Source organism: Lagenorhynchus albirostris, chromosome 11 (assembly GCF_949774975.1).
Source record: "Lagenorhynchus albirostris chromosome 11, mLagAlb1.1, whole genome shotgun sequence".
In the NCBI taxonomy this organism is placed as follows: Eukaryota; Metazoa; Chordata; class Mammalia; order Artiodactyla; family Delphinidae; genus Lagenorhynchus; species Lagenorhynchus albirostris.
Window position 1 is genome coordinate 17,965,835 of NC_083105.1, and position 18,611 is coordinate 17,984,445.

The 18,611-nt window shown below is 41.2% G+C and overlaps 1 protein-coding gene across 4 annotated transcripts in view; it reads right to left on the minus strand.

The window, feature by feature from the left end:
• LOC132529778 (thioredoxin reductase 1, cytoplasmic) overlaps window positions 1-18,611 on the minus strand; it is a 90,514-nt gene that overhangs the window by 21,116 nt on the left and 50,787 nt on the right. For all 4 annotated transcript variants that reach the window (XM_060166740.1, XM_060166737.1, XM_060166738.1 and 1 more), the window contains exons 5-10: window positions 12,421-12,563; window positions 11,892-12,007; window positions 8,221-8,446; window positions 5,846-5,938; window positions 5,180-5,256; window positions 3,733-3,889 (exon numbers count right to left, since the gene is read on the minus strand). In XM_060166740.1, the coding sequence (XP_060022723.1) occupies window positions 3,733-3,889; window positions 5,180-5,256; window positions 5,846-5,938; window positions 8,221-8,446; window positions 11,892-12,007; window positions 12,421-12,563 (812 nt within the window). The remainder of the gene's footprint in view (window positions 1-3,732; window positions 3,890-5,179; window positions 5,257-5,845; window positions 5,939-8,220; window positions 8,447-11,891; window positions 12,008-12,420; window positions 12,564-18,611) is intronic.

An 18,611-nucleotide genomic window follows, 5' to 3' on the forward strand; every position in this document is an offset into this window, starting at 1 on the left:
AAAATGATGGCATATTCTCTTTAGAATCTATGCAACCAGAAGACAATGGGCAAATACTTAAATGAACACTGTAAATCTAGGATTCTACATTCAGCAAAAATATCTTCAAAAAAATAAAGGCAAAATAAACTTAAAAATAAAAAAGCCAAGGAATTCCCCTTGAGCAGACATGCACTAAACAACTGTTAAAGGAAGTTCTTCAGGCAGAAAATGGTATATCAGACGGAAATCTGGATCCACATAAAAGACGTTTTTTCTCCTTGGTCTCAAAATTCAGTTTACAATTGGCTTAAACAGACTATTGTGGCCTAGCCTGAGAAATGTAATCCTTGTTTTTAATACTTTATTTGGATAAAATACTTTGCAGTTTTCACAATAAACAACGTAATAAGCGTCTAGAACACAACCCATCCTCAAGTTGCAGATATGTGTACCGTGGTTTCTCTGTAGTTTCCACATAAAATAGTTTTACATTTACTGTAAAATTGAACTAATTTACAAAGAACCACTTTAAGTAATAATAAAGATGCTAGGGCTTCCCTGGTGGCGCAGTGGTTGAGAGTCCACCTGCCGATGTAGGGGACACGGGTTCGTGCCCCGGTCCGGGAAGATCCCACATGCCGCGGAGCGGCTAGGCCCTTGAGTCATGGCCGCGGGGCCTGTGCTCCGCAACGGGAGAGGCAACAGCAGTGAGAGGCCCGCGTACCACAAAAAACAAAACAAAACAGAACAAAACAAAAAAAAGATGCTAACATTTGCTATTTGTGAAAATAAAAGTATTTCAAGTGTTTGAGAGCAATTCTAAAACGATCCAAGAGATAACTACTGGTCCTTGGAGATGACAGCTGGAGTGCCCATCACACTGGGTTCTAAAGCTGGTACGTGTGCCTTATCATCTGGCTTTTTAAAGAGCTTAGTGGAATGTCCATCATCTACAGGCTGACTCAGCTTTATGATCTGTTCTGTTTTTGAAATGATAAAAACATTTTTTTTCATTCCTTCATTTATGTATGTTCCCAAAATAACAGAATATTTAGTGGCAAATATTTTTAGCAGCTTTGAAAATGACTTTAATCTTCTTGTTAAAAAAGATTCATTTAAATTTTTCCAATATATTTTCCACTTCATTTTATTTAGTAGAAGCACCTCTGTACTTGGTGGTGGATTCTTTAAGTCTTGAGATATCTGCTCTGTCCTCAGCACATTTTATAATCCATACTTCCCAAATCTTCCTTATCTCTTAGGCGATACATTTTCATGGTTAAGACAGCAGTACCTACAATCAGATGTGGACTGGATTTATGCCTTGGCTACCTCCAAGCATTGTGACCTTGGACAATTACCTAATTTCTTGTAAGATGTCATCATTTTCCACAGCTGCCCTAAGGTGGAATGAGGTTATGTGTATACAGCACTTATTAGCACAGTGCCAAGCACGTCAAACATAGCCGCTCCCTGTCCCCTTTCCTCCCAACACTCTTATGAAGCAATGAATATGTTATCAATTTTGAGGGAAGGCACAAACACCCATGATTCAATTTGGGTTCTCTTAAAATCCCATTAACAGATTTAATTTAGGCAGGTGTTTATGTTAAGCTGAATTTTTCAACAGAGAGCTGCTCCTTTAAAAGGAAGGAAAGGGGCTTCCCTGGTGGCGCAGTGGTTGAGAGTCCGCCTGCCGATGCAGGGGACACGGGTTCGTGACGCGGTCCGGGAGGATCCCACATGCCGCGGAGCGGCTGGGCCCGTGAGCCACCACCGCTGGGCCTGCGCGTCCGGAGCCTGTGCTCTGCGGCGGGAGAGGCCACGGCAGTGGGAGGCCCACATAACGCCAAAAAAAAAAAAAAAAAAAAGGAAGGAAGGCAGATGTGGATCCTCTGACGTTCTCAGATATGTGGGAATGTTCTATTAATACATACTGGGCAAAATTAAAAGGATTATGCAGTTCTTTAAAAACAAAACAAAACTGTGTAATTTCCCCAAATACAATTAACCTAGATATCTATTAGCATTTCAGCTTCGTTTACTATATTTGAAGGACAGACTGGTGAGATTTCAAACTCAGGGACTTAGCACCACCTGTTTATTTTCCTGTTCGGTAAAGTACTTGTCATATTAGTTAGACTAAAAACGGGGGGAAAAGAACAAACAACAAAAAAAAGAGTCCTTTAATTTCAATTTACATTAAATTCTGATGCTGATAAAAGCTTAAGGCACTTTAAGAATTTGCTCTACCTGGCAGATGCTAGAATACAGTACTATTCCCACACACAGAAGAATATGTCCAAAGTAAGTGGATTCACTATTTTTTTTTCTAAGGAATTTTGTGCTACAATAATTTTAAATTTATTTAGTACCAAATTTTTGTATATTTGCCCTCTGGTTATTATTGGTATAAAAAAAATCTCTTTCCATTTTAGGAAATCACAAGGACTCAAGGTCAAAAACAAATGCACCTCACATTTTATTTCTGAATACCCCTTCTTGGTTCACCATTACTCAAAAACTCCAACAGTTAAAGAGGTAGATAAGTTTATTTCAAATAGTGATACGGGGGCTTCCCTGGTGGCGCAGGGGTTGAGGGTCCGCCTGCCGATGCGGGGGGCGCGGGTTCATGCCCCGGTCCGGGAGGATCCCACGTGCCATGGAGCGGCTGGGACCGTGAGCCGTGGCCGCTGGGCCTGCGCGTCCGGAGCCTGTGCTCAGCGGCAGGAGAGGCCGCAGCGGTGAGAGGCCCGCGTACCACACACACACAAAAAAACAGTGATATGAACCAACTACTATTCCCTGGATGATCAGACAACCCTGGATTAAAAACCCTTTTTAACCTCAATCCTGTTATCCTCAAAACATAAGATTTTATCATGCTACAATCCAAACCAACCCCAGGTACATTCAAAATGCTTGTCACAAATTCTACTAGCAGTATTCTTTGAAGTTTCAGTTGCTGTAACCACATTAAATCAACCCATGATGACTTATGCACAAGGAAAATGGGTAGTGACTAAATTCTTTACAATCGATATTTCTAGAATCCTTTTAAAAAAGTAGTTAGGGAAGGAACGTTGGTAATGGGTAGGGGACATAAGGGAAACCTCTATACCTTCCTCTAAATTTTGCTGTGAACCTAAAACTGTTCTTTAAAAGGTCTTAAAAAACTAATTAGAGCATATTTATTCTTTTCTTGCCATCTAGTCCCATGAGACACAACCAAGAGTTTCCATTTCCTGCAATGACTTTTAAAATCACTTACATATTCAACATTCCAAGAGCAGAAGATCTGCTTTTAGAAAGGACAGGGGAATAAAGCCTGAATATTGGTTTAAATAGCTCTGCACATTGACATTACTACCTAGATCCCCAAATCCTTTTGCAGCCTAGACAGGGGCCATAAAAAGATTTAGAAAATTATAACTCAAATTGGTAATAATGAAATTGATATAAAGTGCAACTATTAGGAGTATATGGAACATAATAGTGCTGAAACTTGATTAACCAGGCTCATTTTATTCTTAGTGTGATTCTAAGAGTGACAATTTCCATAATAAATCACAAAGGTACAGTGGTCTTAGCAATGTCTTGTCTGGAATAGAGTTAATAAAGCACATCTAGGATGCCATCATCAAAACAACTAAATTATTCAAGACCTGGAAAACTTCACAACCACCCTACACAGAGCACCGGGAGGTACCATTACAACAGCATGTCCGTGGTGACAGCCCCAACACTCACCTTGACAGTGGAGCTCCCATACAGCCTCCGTGCCAGCAACCTTCCTGCCTGGATTGCCACTGGGGTGAGCTCCAGCTTCCCCTCTAACACATCGCCAATGGCATAGATGTAAGGCACGCTGGTCTGCTCTTCATCTGTGACAGGTATTTTTCCAGTCCTGCAAATTCATTCAGTTAAAATCATCATCAATTACCACTATTCAGTAAGTAGATCAAAATCCCCTTTCTCCCAAAGAAGCCCCAAACTGTGGCTCTAACTGAGGGCAATGTTCTCATGTATTACCAAAACAACAACAAAACTCAGAGGAACCAAAAGCTTAGAAATTCTAGCTATTCTGAAAATCAGAGGAATAAGAAAACCGTAAGAAACCCTGGGATGGGAAAAGTAGAACACACTGGTTAAGAATGAATGAGGATTCTAAAGTGTGATAACCAGGTCTGTTAGTTATTACCTCTGTGATGTTGGGAGGGCTATTTAACATCTCTAAGCCTCATTTTCCCACCTATCAAATGGGAATAATGATAATGGGAATAATTGGTGAGAAGAAAAGGAATACCATCATCTACCTTACGGGGTTGTGAGGACTGAATAAGAATGTGTATAAAACATTAAGCACAGTAGTCCACGGAGTCCAGTAATTACAGAATAAGTGTTAACATTATACAAAATCTAAACCTTGGCCCCAGTTGGAAACAGGTGAGTAGGTTATTAAAATGGTGGAACACTTGGTCTGCTAAATCTTATCAGACCTCCCTAACTCCTTTGTCTCTCCAACCCAAAGGGGAAGGAAAATAATAAAGCAAAAATGTTCACATTAAGATTAAGAAATCTCTTCTGTATAAATGTTATTCCTGGAAGGGGGTACAGGGGGCACCCTGTATTTTCAATTTCCAAGGCAGCTAGCCTCTCAGAGCACTTGTTTTTACTTGGATATAAGAAGGGTGATACTGGGAAATACCCCATGCTACTCCTGTAAGCAGACAACAGAGTCTCAATTACCCAGTGCAGTGGTATAGTCCAAAGGGATTTTAACTTATAAAACATCAAAGTTTTCAGACTCGTAGCTGTCACTAGAAATGTAGCGACCACTCTAGTGATCCTAAAACTTGGTAGCTTTGAACATGGTTCAGATCTGCATATTCAATGAAGCTTTCAAAGCATATACCTGCAATTCACTGGGAAGTTGGATCTTTTTCTGTACACATATACATTGAAGAAACAAAATGCAAGCCAGCGTACCTCTCATTTAGATTTTGAAAAGGAAAAAAAAAAATAAGACAAATAGGAAATATCACGATTGGCACTGAAAGAAGAGTCTTCTAAGCTTAAAAAGGGAACGCTCCGACTATGGTAAAAACTAACTTTAAAATCTAAAACTCCAGTATTAATCGACCTTATAAATAACTGAAATAGTACTTAATAAAACATAATAAAGATTTTTTCTTACTGTTCATTTAACTTTACCCCCACGTTTTCTAAGCCAATTTCCCTTGTGCAAGCATCTCTTCCTATTGCCAGCAATACCTGAAAAATTATTAATATATAGTGACTGTTAATAGAAAGGCTTTGCATGAGTTATTTAATCATATTTTTTTCTGTTTATTAAGGCGATGTGATTCATTTTCCAGACCTGGAAAGACATATTCTATTAAGATAATAATGCAAGAGTTTAAACAAATCAAAATCATTTAAATTAAATCTTCTAAACATGACATAGTAAAAAGCCTCACCCATTTCTTGTTAAGAAAAAGGGAGTTAACAATTCCTTAATAAGTCTAGCCAAGTATAGCGACAAAGACAGCATAGCCTATGACTGAAATAAGTTATTTTTTTAAAGTGGTGGGCTGGGAAAATGAAAGAACATGGAGCAGAGAAATTCTAGCTCATTTTTAAATGTTGATACCTTTTAATAGCCATCTGATAAACAGTATTTAAGTTATAGTGGAGAATATTTGAATCCATCCCTGTACCAAAACAAATTATAATATCATAAGTAATAAAGGTGTCTTAGAATAGGAACAGAACCAAGGGTTTTGGAACTAGCAACCCAGCAAACATCCAGTGAGCACACTATCTGTTTTCTAATTAAGTAGGACCGAGGTCCATTCCTTACCGTATTATACTCTCCTTCGATGGTTTTGTCACTATCAGTGGACTTAGCTACCACCCTGAGTCGGCCTGGTGTCCCTGCTTCAATTTGTTCAACCTACAAAAGTGATAAAGTTTTACTCCACGATAAAGACATGTATCAGTATCAAGACGGCTAATTATGCCCTCTCCTTCTATCTGGTTAACCCGAAGTTAAAACACGAAATTTGGCTTGGAAGGTCTTTTATGTCCCACCTCCCTCGCATTAACATCTTTAGGATGACATGTGGTTCTTTTATGTATTTCCTTCTTTCTCACTGCTTAATGTTTGCTAGAGGGGCTTTCCTTCAAATAGTTCTCAAACGGAATAAAATTCAGAGAGAAAGCAGGAAAGGAGAAAGCCAGAGAAAGTACACTACAATCTCTAAAATTAAACCAATGACTTACTGCTTCTGCCAGGCTCCTATCTTATGACTTACCCAGAACCATTAATCCCATGCTGCTCACATTCGTACATTCCCTTTTGACTACATATGTTCAGCTTTGTCAACAAAGAATAGACACGGAAATAGATCAATCACGATACAGATAAGAGCCAGAAAGCCCTAAAAATCATAGTGGGTGAGGAGGTATGTGTGCTTGTCATAACTAGGGGTTGTCTTCAGGTGAGGACGTAGGAAGGCTGAGCAAGCCCTGGTACTTGTGCTCTGGCAAATGAGTCTGAACATATTAACCTACTACACATAGATGTCAACAGCCAAATCATGGGTTTCTGTATAATACTTACTGAAGAGACCCATAAAATCAACTGCAATTTCTACCCTACCTTTAAAATACAATACACTCTGTATGGGAAAACTGTGAAGCGTCATTTTATTTTCAATATCAACAAATAGTAAAGATTCCCTTCTAAAATTCCCTTCCTTTCTTACGTAGTTAAGCCCCTTTGAACATACTGGAAATGTCTTTCCGTTTAAATTAAAATATTCTAATTTTTGGAGAAGAGTTGAATTGGTCCATGGCTTAGATTTGCTTAAACATAGTAAAGGCCTCATCCCTCCCTCAAATTCCTTTCTGCCTCACTCACTTCTGTGTTCCAGTCAGGCCTTTCCTGTAACTAGCACATTTTCTGCCTTTAGAACAATTTCATTCCCCATGGCCTTTTTGCACATGCTATATTCTTGCCTAAAATACATTCTCTCTCCCTCCTCTCCACAGAAGCCTTCGTCCACTGGGTCACTTTATAATACAGCCAGCGTTCACCACCTGCCTATGGGGATCAGGGACACCCTGGTAACCCCAGCAAGATATTATGTACACAGACACAAGCTTATTTCACTAGGGATAGTCCACCACATTCTCAAAGGGCCTACAATGCCCCAAATGTTAAAGGTTAAGATATTATATTATATTATATTATAAAGGAAGATGCCACTTTTCTATCAGTATAGCATATACATACAGCTGTCGTTTTCTAATCATCGTCGTAATGCTAATGCAATCTTCATGAGAACTCTAAGATAGGTGCTATCAATTATCATCATTTTACAGAAGAAACTGAGGCCCAGAGAAGTTAAGTAATTCTCCCAGAGTCATAACAGTAAGAAACTGGGAGAACAGCGTTTGCACCCAAGTCATTCTGATGCCCACGCTCATCAAGAGATTATCGGCATCAAGAGATTCATGGTCCCACAGAAAACCTATGTTATTAACCCAATAAGCAATTTTTAAAATGACAGCTAAAATTCCTTAATTTTAACAAAACAGTCCCATCCTTACTTGCCCTAAAGGAAACTGTTACTTTGAGGTATGCAAAGTGATCGATTTTGCCACTCTTATGTATCAAAACATTTGTGGTAATGTTAACAAGTCTCAAATATAACTTGGCATATTATTCAGCATTTTCAAAAGAAGATTAAATGAGCAAAACAGGCCAGCCCACATTAACAAAATTAGATAATCACTTCCAGGGAGGCCAGAATAATACAATGCATCTGTGGACTATACTGTATACAAAGTAGAAATGTCTTTTGCAAGAAAAAAAAAAATCAGTCATCTTAAACTCTTATTTAAATAACTGGTATGTAGAACGAAACAAGTATAATAGACCAAAGATAATAAAATAATGGAATGCATAAAGGAAAGCATTAAGCAGAAGAGAACTAATAAAGGTGGTAAAGTTGAGAAGGGAAGGAAATTATTAATCTGCAAACAAGAACAAAGCTATTTAGGTGGTAGGAAGGTACCAGTTTATACACCTAAATCACACAAGTTGAGGAATTACAGCATTCCCAATGGTTTATAATGCTGAAAGGAGGCTTCTGTCACTCACCCCAACTCTATTCTCTTGCCTTTTAACATGAGTATAGAATCAACAAACATACAGGCAACCCCACTTACTTTTATTGGTACAAACTGTCTTATAAACTTGATACCATGTTCTTCCATATGTTCACCGATTTTGTTGGCCATGTCCTGGTCAAATCCTCTTAGGAGAATGGACCGTACCATAACAGTGACATCTAAACCAATGCCAGCAAGAAATCCAGCACATTCCAAAGCAACGTAGGATGCTCCAACCACCAGGGTCTTACCCGGGCAGTAGGGTAAAGAGAACAGATCATCACTGAAAAAGAAAAAAATTTTTTTAAAAGGAAGAAAAGAAAGAAGAGAAAAATGTTCATATGTGAATAATAAACATATCAAAGTAGACCTTTTTACTTTCCTAAGAACAAGACACTTTTAAAATTAAAACCATTCCATTAGCTACACACATAATATTTGAGATTTTATAAAGTCTTAGACACTCTCCTTTCTTGCCACTTAGCTGCTCTGGAAGCAGCTCGAGCTACCATGGCTGAGCACAGTAAACCATACAACTCTGACATTAGCCCAACTCCCAGTCAAACACATTTATTCTGTACTATCCAGAATAATTCTCCACTTACGTGTTTACAACCATACATTTGCAAACCCAAACTCCCACCCTCCTCCCACCACTCAGCTCTCCCTGAGGTACAAACCCGGTGTTACTTCCCCTCACCTACAACACCAATTATCAAGTGGGGGAGAGAGGGACTTCCCTGCTGGTCCAGCGGTTAAGACTCCGCACTCCCAATGCAGGGGGACCAGGTTCGATCCCTGGTCAGGGAACTAGATCCCGCATGCTGCATCTAAAAGATCCCACATGCAGCAACTAAGACCCAGCACAGCCAAATAAATAAATATTAAAAAAAAAAAAAAGAGTGGGGAGAGGGGTGGGGAAAACTTTCAACATATGGGTTTTATAATATGAAAACCAACTATAAAAAGACACTGATGAAAGAAATTAAAAATGATACAAATAGATGGAGAGATATACCATGTTCTTGGATTGGAAGAATCAACATTGTGAAAATGACTCTACTACCCAAAGCAATCTATAGATTCAATGCAATCCCTATCAAACTACCACTGGCATTTTTCACAGAACTAGAACAAAAAATTTCGCAATTTGTATGGAAACACAAAAGACCCCAAATAGCCAAAGCAATCTTGAGAACGAAAAAAGGAGCTGGAGGAATCAGGCTCCCTGACTTCAGACTATACTACAAAGCTACAGTTATCAAGACGGTATGGTACTGGCACAAAAACAGAAATATAGATCAATGGAACAGGATAGAAAGCCCAGAGATAAATCCACGCACATATGGACACCTTATCTTTGATAAAGGTGGCAGGAATGTACAGTGGAGAAAGGACAGCCTCTTCAATAAGTGGTGCTGGGAAAACTGGACAGGTACATGTAAAAGTATGAGATTAGATCACTCCCTAACACCATACACAAAAATAAGCTCAAAATGGATTAAAGACCTAAATGTAAGGCCAGAAACTATCAAACTCTTAGAGGAAAACATAGGCAGAACACTCTATGACATAAATCACAGCAAGATCCTTTCTGACCCACCTCCTAGAGTAATGGAAATAAAAACAAAAATAAACAAATGGGACCTAATGAAACTAATGAAACTTCAAAGCTTTTGCACAGCAAAGGAAACCATAAACAAGACCAAAAGACAACCCTCAGAATGGGAGAAAATATTTGCAAATGAAGCAACCGACAAAGGATTAATCTCCAAAATTTACAAGCAGCTCATGCAGCTCAATAACAAAAAAACAAACAACCCAATCCAAAAATGGGCAGAAGACCTAAATAGACATTTCTCCAAAGAAGATATACAGACTGCCAACAAACACATGAAAGAATGCTCAACATCACTAATCATTAGAGAAATGCAAATCAAAACTACAATGAGATATCATCTCATACCAGTCAGAATGGCCATCATCAAGAAATCTAGAAACAATAAATGCTGGAGAGGGTGTGGAGAAAAGGGAACACTCTTGCACTGCTGGTGGGAATGTGAATTGGTTCAGCCACTATGGAGAACAGTATGGAGGTTCCTTAAAAAACTACAAATAGCACTACCATATGACCCAGCCATCCCACTACTGGGCATATACCCTGAGAAAACCATAATTCAAAAAGAGTCATGTACCAAAATGTTCATTGCAGCTCTATTTACAATAGCCCGGAGATGGAAACAACCTAAGTGCCCATCATCGGATGAATGGATAAAGAAGATGTGGCACATATATACAATGGAATATTACTCAGCCATAAAAAGAAACGAAATTGAGCTATTTGTAATGAGGTGGATAGACCTAGAGTCTGTCATACAGAGTGAAGTAAGTCAGAAAGAGAAAGACAAATACCGTATGCTAACACATATGTATGGAATTTAAGGAAAAAAAAATGTCATGAAGAACCTAGGGGTAAGGCAGGAATAAAGACGCAGACCTACTAGAGAAAGGACTTGAGGTTATGGGGAGGGGGAAGGGTGAGCTGTGACAGGGCGAGAGAGAGTCATGGACATATACACACTAACAAACGTAGTAAGGTAGATAGCTAGTGGGAAGCAGCCGCATGGCACAGGGATATTGGCTCGGTGCTTTGTGACAGCCTGGAGGGGTGGGATAGGGAGGGTGGGAGGGAGGGAGACGCAAGAGGGAAGACATATGGGAACATATGTATATGTATAACTGATTCACTTTGTTATAAAGCAGAAACTAACACACCATTGTAAAGCAATTATACCCCAATAAAGATGTTAAAAAAAAAAAAAAAAGTAAAACCTGACAGAATCTTCTAGCAGAATGAGGAAGATACAAGACATAAGAGATCATAAAAGTATTGTTGGGAGATGAGTTTTTTAAAATATGAGAAGGGAGCCCATCCAAGACAGCAATGACAAGAGTTGTCATCTGAGCTGCCCCCGATGAGTCTCAAAGGATAAACTCCTATTACAAAAAAAAAAAAAAGAAAAAAAAAAAGCCTGAAAACAAGTAATTTATAACACCATCAGAAAACCAGAAAGTCCTGGGCAAAAAGCAACCAAGAAGACATACTTATCAACAATGTCTTAATGACTTCATAATTCAAAACTCCTGAACAATAATGTCACCATTATTATCACTTGATGGACAAAAATAAACCACACAGCAAAACCTTCCTGCTTGACTCACTGATTTCAGAAGGTCCCTCTACACTGACAATGCAACCATACAAATGGCAAAGGAGTAAGGAAAAACTAGGATCTGAGAAAACTAAATGGCCTGCTATCCTCTAATTTTTTTAGCATCTACATAAAGGTAATATGTGATTCTAGTTTTGGAAAAACAAAAACGTGTTTATCAATTATTTTATAAAATGTGAATATCCATCTGGTTTTATATAGTATACACGTATAACATATACTCACACAAATATAAATTTCAAATATAAATATTGTAAGCATGTATCTATATGTTAGCAGCGATATTAACTCTTGGTGATAAGATGACCAATGTTTATAGTTCTGAATTTTAATGTTCTCTGGTTTAAAATAGTTTTTCCTTTCTCTTTTTCCTAATTCCCTGTCCCTCTGGACAAAAATGTGGTGGAAAAACTAAGTTTCAGGAAAAGGATTAAATGGGTTTGAAGAAAAAAGAAAAAGCAAAAATCCCCTTTTCTCCCTGCAATTTGTCCTTACCTGCTGATGCAGTATTCTTTGTCACCAGGGACACCCAAATAACGTGGCCTTTCACCAGTGGCAATGAGAAATCTCTCTGCAGAATAAATCTTCTCTTTGCCTTTGTTGTTTGTTGCCTACGAAGGAACCAATATATCAATTCTTAATAAATTATTATCCTTTAGAATTGTAAACGTTATAATTAAAAAGGCTGTTTTACCACATTGCCCAATTTGATCCTCATAAAAATTTGCTAATGCAGTAAGAAAGAGATACTAAGACTCTGAGTAGTTAAGGGATCGCTCAAAGTCCCAATGCTAGGAAGCGACAGAGCCAAGACTCAAATCCAGCTAATGTGGCCCCAAATCCAGATTACCCTTTACTACACCACAAGAGAAAGTCCCTAAGAAGTAATTGCAAAATCAGCAAACTGGACGGTCTGGGTCACAGTGGCCATCATCTTTATTAGGATAATCACCTTCTCTTTTCCTCCCCCAACAAAAACTTGAAAACACACCAAAAACAGCTACGTACACTGTCACATGGTTACCTTAATCCTATGAGGCCCAACAAACTGCCCGTATGCGTTCTCATAGGTGACCTTTTTCTCCCGCAGAGCCACACGGTAGCCCCAGTTCAGAGAGCCAATGTGATTCTGGACAGCTTCTGTCATTCTCTCCCAGTCATGTTTCACTGCACGAGAGAGTAAGACAAAATGTTTAGCTTTTCTGCTGCCACCTGGTAAATATCATTTCCCCGTAACTATTTAGTCTAAAAGGGCAGGTCCTTCATTTCAAGCACATAAACAATCTTTTCAACTATTTTTCCCTTTTAGAAAACTACCAGACAATTAAATAGCGCAGAATCTCTGGCAGTTCTTAAGACTAAAATAACCATACCCAAAGCTTTTTCTTCTTTATCTAGAAACGAATGGGAATTGTACCTTGGATTGTGAACACTGACTGCTGGGGTAACAAGGTACTTAGGTTCTCGAGAACCTAAGATTCCTAAGATTCTGAATGTGTAACAATCTCTAAGAGATTCTGGTGTAGCCAGATTTGGAGTTACCAAACTGGTTAACAGTGTCTAGACCAGGGGGCTGGCAAATTAAGGCCCCACCAGTCAAATTCAGCCAATCACCTTTTCTGTAAATAAAGCTTTACTGAAATCCAGCCACGATCATTTATTTCCGTATTGTCCAGGGCTGCCTTCATGCAACAACTGCAGAGGTGAGCAGCTGTGACATAAGCCAGATGGCCCACAAAGCCTAAAATATTTACTATCTGGCCCTTTACAGAAAAAGTTTGCTGATCCCTAGTCTAGACAGAGAAGTTTAAGAGCCTGCCTCATTGCCTCCCAAACTTCCCATCTCACCAAAGAAAGGAAGAGTCTTAAAATTCTACCATAAAATGAATCCTTTGAGCCAAGGCACTAATATAATATTGAATTTCAATGGATAAAAATCAATCCTGTCATTCATTCATTACTAACTTCAACAATGATGATAAAAAAAAAAAGATACGGGTAAAATATACTCTGGTGGTAGAAGAAGGCAGGTTCTGGGGAAGCTGTGGTTTGGAAGGAAGGAGAAGAGAATCAACGTGCATTGAAAGCCTCTGTCACAGAAATGAGCGTCTGAGTCTTAGGGTCAGGGCTAAGTAGCTTGGTCAGGCAGGAAGTGATGCAATCAATTCTATGAGTACCAGTGGCCAGCCGCTGGAAGTAGGAATGGCAGCACAAAAATTGGCTTGTGGCCTCCCAGAGCACAGATTATAAAGATTCAATTAATAGAACCATAAAATGTCAGAACTGGAGCAAACCTACAGAGATCAGTTCAGCTGGGGAGAATAAAAAGGGACCTTGGAGGCCATGTGGTCATGAGGCCAGGAGGATTACGTGCTGGGGTGTGAGGGATTCTGCAGGGAGCCTCAACCAGCCTGTCCATCCGGTGTCCGTCCACCACCACTACAAAAAGCGGAGGCAGAGGCTTCCCTGGTGGCGCAGTGGTTGAGGGTCCGCCTGCCGATGCAGGGGACACGGGTTCGTGCCCCGGTCCGAGAGGATCCCACATGCCGCGGAGCGGCGAGGCCCGTGAGCCATGGCCGCTGGGCCTGTGTGTCCGGAGTCTGTGCTCCGCAACGGGAGAGGCCACAACAGTGAGAGGCCCACATACCGGAAAAAAAAAAAAAAAAAAAGAGGAGGCAGGACTCACTGTTTCCCCACCAGGAATGGAACAGAATAGTGTAACTCGCTCCCACTTGCCAATCAACTAGCTGCAACAATTACCAACATTTTACCAATCTCATTACATATACGCCTTTTTACTAAAATATTTTAAGCAAATCCCAGACATCATTTTTGGTGGTGGCTTTGGCTATCACTGTGAATTAGGGATGCCCAAGGGCCAGTGATGCTATCCCTCCGCTACAGTTCCTTACAATTAGGAACTGTCCAGTGCAATGTGCCAATAAAGCCCCAGGGAGAAACAACAGATCAAAGGCCAGATTAATTTCTGAAACTTTACAGTGGCAGAAACACTAAGTGGATTCTACTCTGCTAATCCTACAGGAGATACCATATTCTAAAAGAAGACATAGCTGGGACTAAATAATAGTACCAATAAATTATTTCAATGACAGAAATTCAGATTCAATGATCAGACCTAATTCAACCTTAATTCTGTTGTTAAAGCCTTCCTTTGTAACTGTCAGGCCCCACCTGATTTCCAAACTCCTTAAACCCCCTTTCTCTACCAAAGTTCCTTCATCCTCTGGTACAGTAGGCAGGCACCAATCTCTAGTGTGGTTATGCTCAGGCAGAAGAAATTTAAAAACTGCAGCCTACCAGTGGTTAAGAATCCGCCTGCCAGGGACTTCCCTGGTGGCACAGTGGTTGGGAGTCTGCCTGCCCGTGCAGGGGACACTGGTTCAAGCCCTGGTCCAGGAAGATCTCACATGCCACGGAGAAACAAAGCCTGTGCGCCCCAACTACTGAGCCTGGAGCCACAGCTACTGAAGCCCGTGCACCTAGAGCCCGTGCTCCGCAAGAAAGAGAAGCCACTGCAATGAGAAGCCTGCACACCACAACGGAGTGCAGCCCCCGCTCACCGCAACTAGAGAAAGCCCGCAAGCAGCAACAAAGACCCAACGTGGCCAAAAATAAACAAATTAATTAATTAATTTAAAAAAATAAAAGCTGCAGCCCACCAGTTTAGGATTCAGCACCAAGGTCCTCCACCTGCTCCTATGGTCCTGGGTCTTGCATTCCATTCTGATAACTGAGTTTCTGTCTTATAAAATCCAAATTCCTACTTTACATCCTGCTGGTAGTAAATGGATCCTTGTTGGACTGATTACATGCCCAGAACCCCAGTTCTCTAGGGCTGCCCTGCCTTCCAGTAATGCCCCAAGTCCACTGCCTTCCTGCATTCCCAAATACCACCTGGATGCTCCCCAACCGCACTCAGCCCATCCGCTGGCATGGCCCAGCATTCCCCCTAGGCCTCCTGACTCTGCTGCTTGGTCTACCAGCTGTAATCCAACGCTGAGCCTCTGCGATGCGGATTCTAGCTGGCGAGGCAGGACCTGTATTTCACCTGGGTGTGCCCTTACGCCCACCTCAGCAACTGGGTCTTAAAGCCAACTCTCGGATGCCCCGGATCCGCCCCCCTCCTACTGTACACCCCTGGGTTCGACAATACTAATCAAACTACTAGCATCCTTACATCTTCGCCTCACCTGCTCACTTGCACCTCAAAGTCCCTGAAGGGGCACAAATTCCTTCCACTATATACACAAGGAAATGAAGGATGGGTGACCTGCCCAGGGCCACACATAAACTCATGGCAGCACAGACATGTATGTGAACCCTCAGGTGTGTGGTAGGAGAATACGTATATCCAGAAATTCTGCAAGCCCCCAACTGCAAACCAATGACCTTGCTTTCTCTGGGATCCTAAAACTTCACAAACGCTTAATTTTTTAAAGGCACACTTAATTCCTGAGCACAAGAGAACTCAAACAGATAAACCTGAAAAAATATGAAGCCAATAAATCTTTCAGAAACTTCCGATTCATCCAGTTTACATGACTGAGCTCACATAATTCTTTTCTCGGCACAGTCTCAGCTTGGAGCTTTTAGGAAAAGAGCAGATCACAGGCTGAGTCCTGGATATGTCACCCCCCCGCCCCAACCCCATCACCAGGCAGATTCAGCTGTGCTGCCTGGTCCAGGTCCAAAGGGCCCTTCCTCCTTCACCACGCTCAGAACTATTTGCAGTGTCAGAGAGGGCAGTCTTCCAAGAAAACGCGAGTGCTGTTCTTTGGTCCAGGACATGAGATTAGATGTGTTTCTTTCTGAAAAATGCAAAATAAGCCTTCATGCTTCATCTCTTGGGAACACGGACCAGCAGCCTCTAGGGGTTTCTCATTTGAAAAATACACCTCCAAGTTTCCTTCTTCCTCGAAGATCTAATGACGAAGTGATGTTTGTCTAAATCCACTGTATTCTTCACCACAAGCGTTTTAGCACAAAAGGAGGGAGGCAACAACTGCTCCCCCAGTTGGTGGGCTCCCTCTCCCTTGGTGTTGGCCCCGGCAGGCACAGCAGGCCACTCCCGTGACGCCCAGCTCTGGTTCCCACAGCCAGGCCACAGCCTGCTCCTGAGGCTTAATGAGAAAAGCTGAAGATGACAGTAAGTGAACCACCAGGCTTCCATTTAGGAAGAGTGAGGGGATTTAAACAGTAGGCACAGCTCTTCAAACAGCTCGCGTCAAAGACTCTGGGATTGCTGCTGCTGACAAAGGCGTACAAGGGTGGGAGGTATACAAAGTTATATGCTTCTACCTTAAAATCTGGAAAAGGGGAAGAAACACCAAAGAGCTAACTAAAACTGTTAAATTAGTGGAATAAATAATTTCTGTAGGGATAGAAAAATAACGTAACTTTGATTTGGTTCAAGTTTTAAAACCCCACGGAATTCAGGAGCTTCTGCTGGCTTTAATGCGCAGATCTGGACTGTGCTGGTAGTGGCTTCTTTATTGCCTCGTCTTTGTACACTTATTAGTTCCTCATCATATAATTTAGAAATAAGTTCAACATAAATAAGTAAAGGAGTTACTATTGTTACGTGACAGCTACCTATATATTCTGTTGCTGGAAAGAAGGTTCGTCAATTCCTCAAGTTATATTTTACCACCCACCTGATTACTGAATTTATTAGAATTATACTTTGTTGACCCTGTTAATAAAATTCATTTGGCACACGCCTATACTTATCTCTTAAAGATTCTAAAGACCCATTATATGTACTTTCCTACATTTCTAACCACACTAAGTATTCTGTTCCACCTACTTCATTTTTCATAAGAGTTGACAGTTTTGAAGCTAACATCCACTACTTCTACATACCAATTTGAGTACTAGACCTTATATGAATGAATAACATTTTCATGACTCTGAGTTATAGCTCTCCAGAACTGTTACTGATTGAGATTTAAGGGCCAGTGGCATTCACTATGAAGAAGACACTATATGGAAATTATTACAGCACAAATCAAAATTTGCTTGGAACAACCTTATTTTTCCCAATAAATACTAGACTTTTTCAGATTAGTATTCTTGTTACATGTCCTTCTCTTTAAGCGGGAAATAAACTGTTCAAATATACAACTTCCTGTAAGATCCACAAATGTTTCCTACAACCCATTAAACAAAGAGCCAAGAAAAGTGCTTGGCGGAGTCTGCTCCAATCTACTGACGCTCTGAACAGGGAAGAGTTACAAGAAGCAAGTCCAGGAGGAAGGGACAGAAACTAACATTCACTGAGTGGCAAGTATTTTAATCACACTGTTGAATTTAATCCTCACCACACAGGTAGTACATAGCAGAGTCAGCACTAGTGCCCAAGTCTGTCTACGCTAACAACCTACACTTTAATGGGGCAAAGGAAGGATCTTAACCCTAGGTGCTCTGGGGAAAGAAGTCTCACTGAGAATACTGGTAAAAAGAGTATGTGTGGAATGATGGGGCTGAGACGGATCACAGGTCTTATGAGAGTGGTTAGAAAATAAAATGAGTGGTTCTTAGGTTTTCCTCCCGAAGACCCAGAGGAGTATGGCCTACAGACCACATATAGAACTTGCCCCTTTTGGGGGGACCATGGTGAGGAGAGGTAAACACAGAGCCATGTCAAAAGCTCTGAAAGTACCTGCCACTACAACAGCTCCTAAAACTCTGGTCCTACAAAGGAATTGCCACTGAAGCCACGAGGGCTTAAAGAACACCACTTGTGTACACTCCATCTGCTGTGAAGTCAGTAAGGCTTCAGTCTAAACCTTAGTGCTGCCAATTTCTCAGCTATGACACGGGCGCACTAACCCACCCCCTAGAGCTTCAGTCTCCTCGTCTGCCAAATGGAACAACGGGATCTCCCTCCAGGGACAGCAGGTTTACATATGTACTGGAATAAGATGGAATGGAGAGAGAAGCCCAGAGACGCCGTCGTCGACGTCGCCAGTGCCTGCACCTCTGCTGCTGCCCGCGACCCCCCAGCCCCTCTTCTCTGCCCAAGGTCCCGAGTCAGCCCTACCGCCGACCCCCGCCGGGTGCTGCGAGGCCCCTGGTGTTGGCAAGGCCGGGCCCGGCCCCGACGCCGCTCCGCCTCGCGCAGATCCCGACTTTCTCGAATCGCGTCTCAGCGCTGTCTTCTTTCCCAGGACTGGTTTCGTGGGGGCCGCAGGC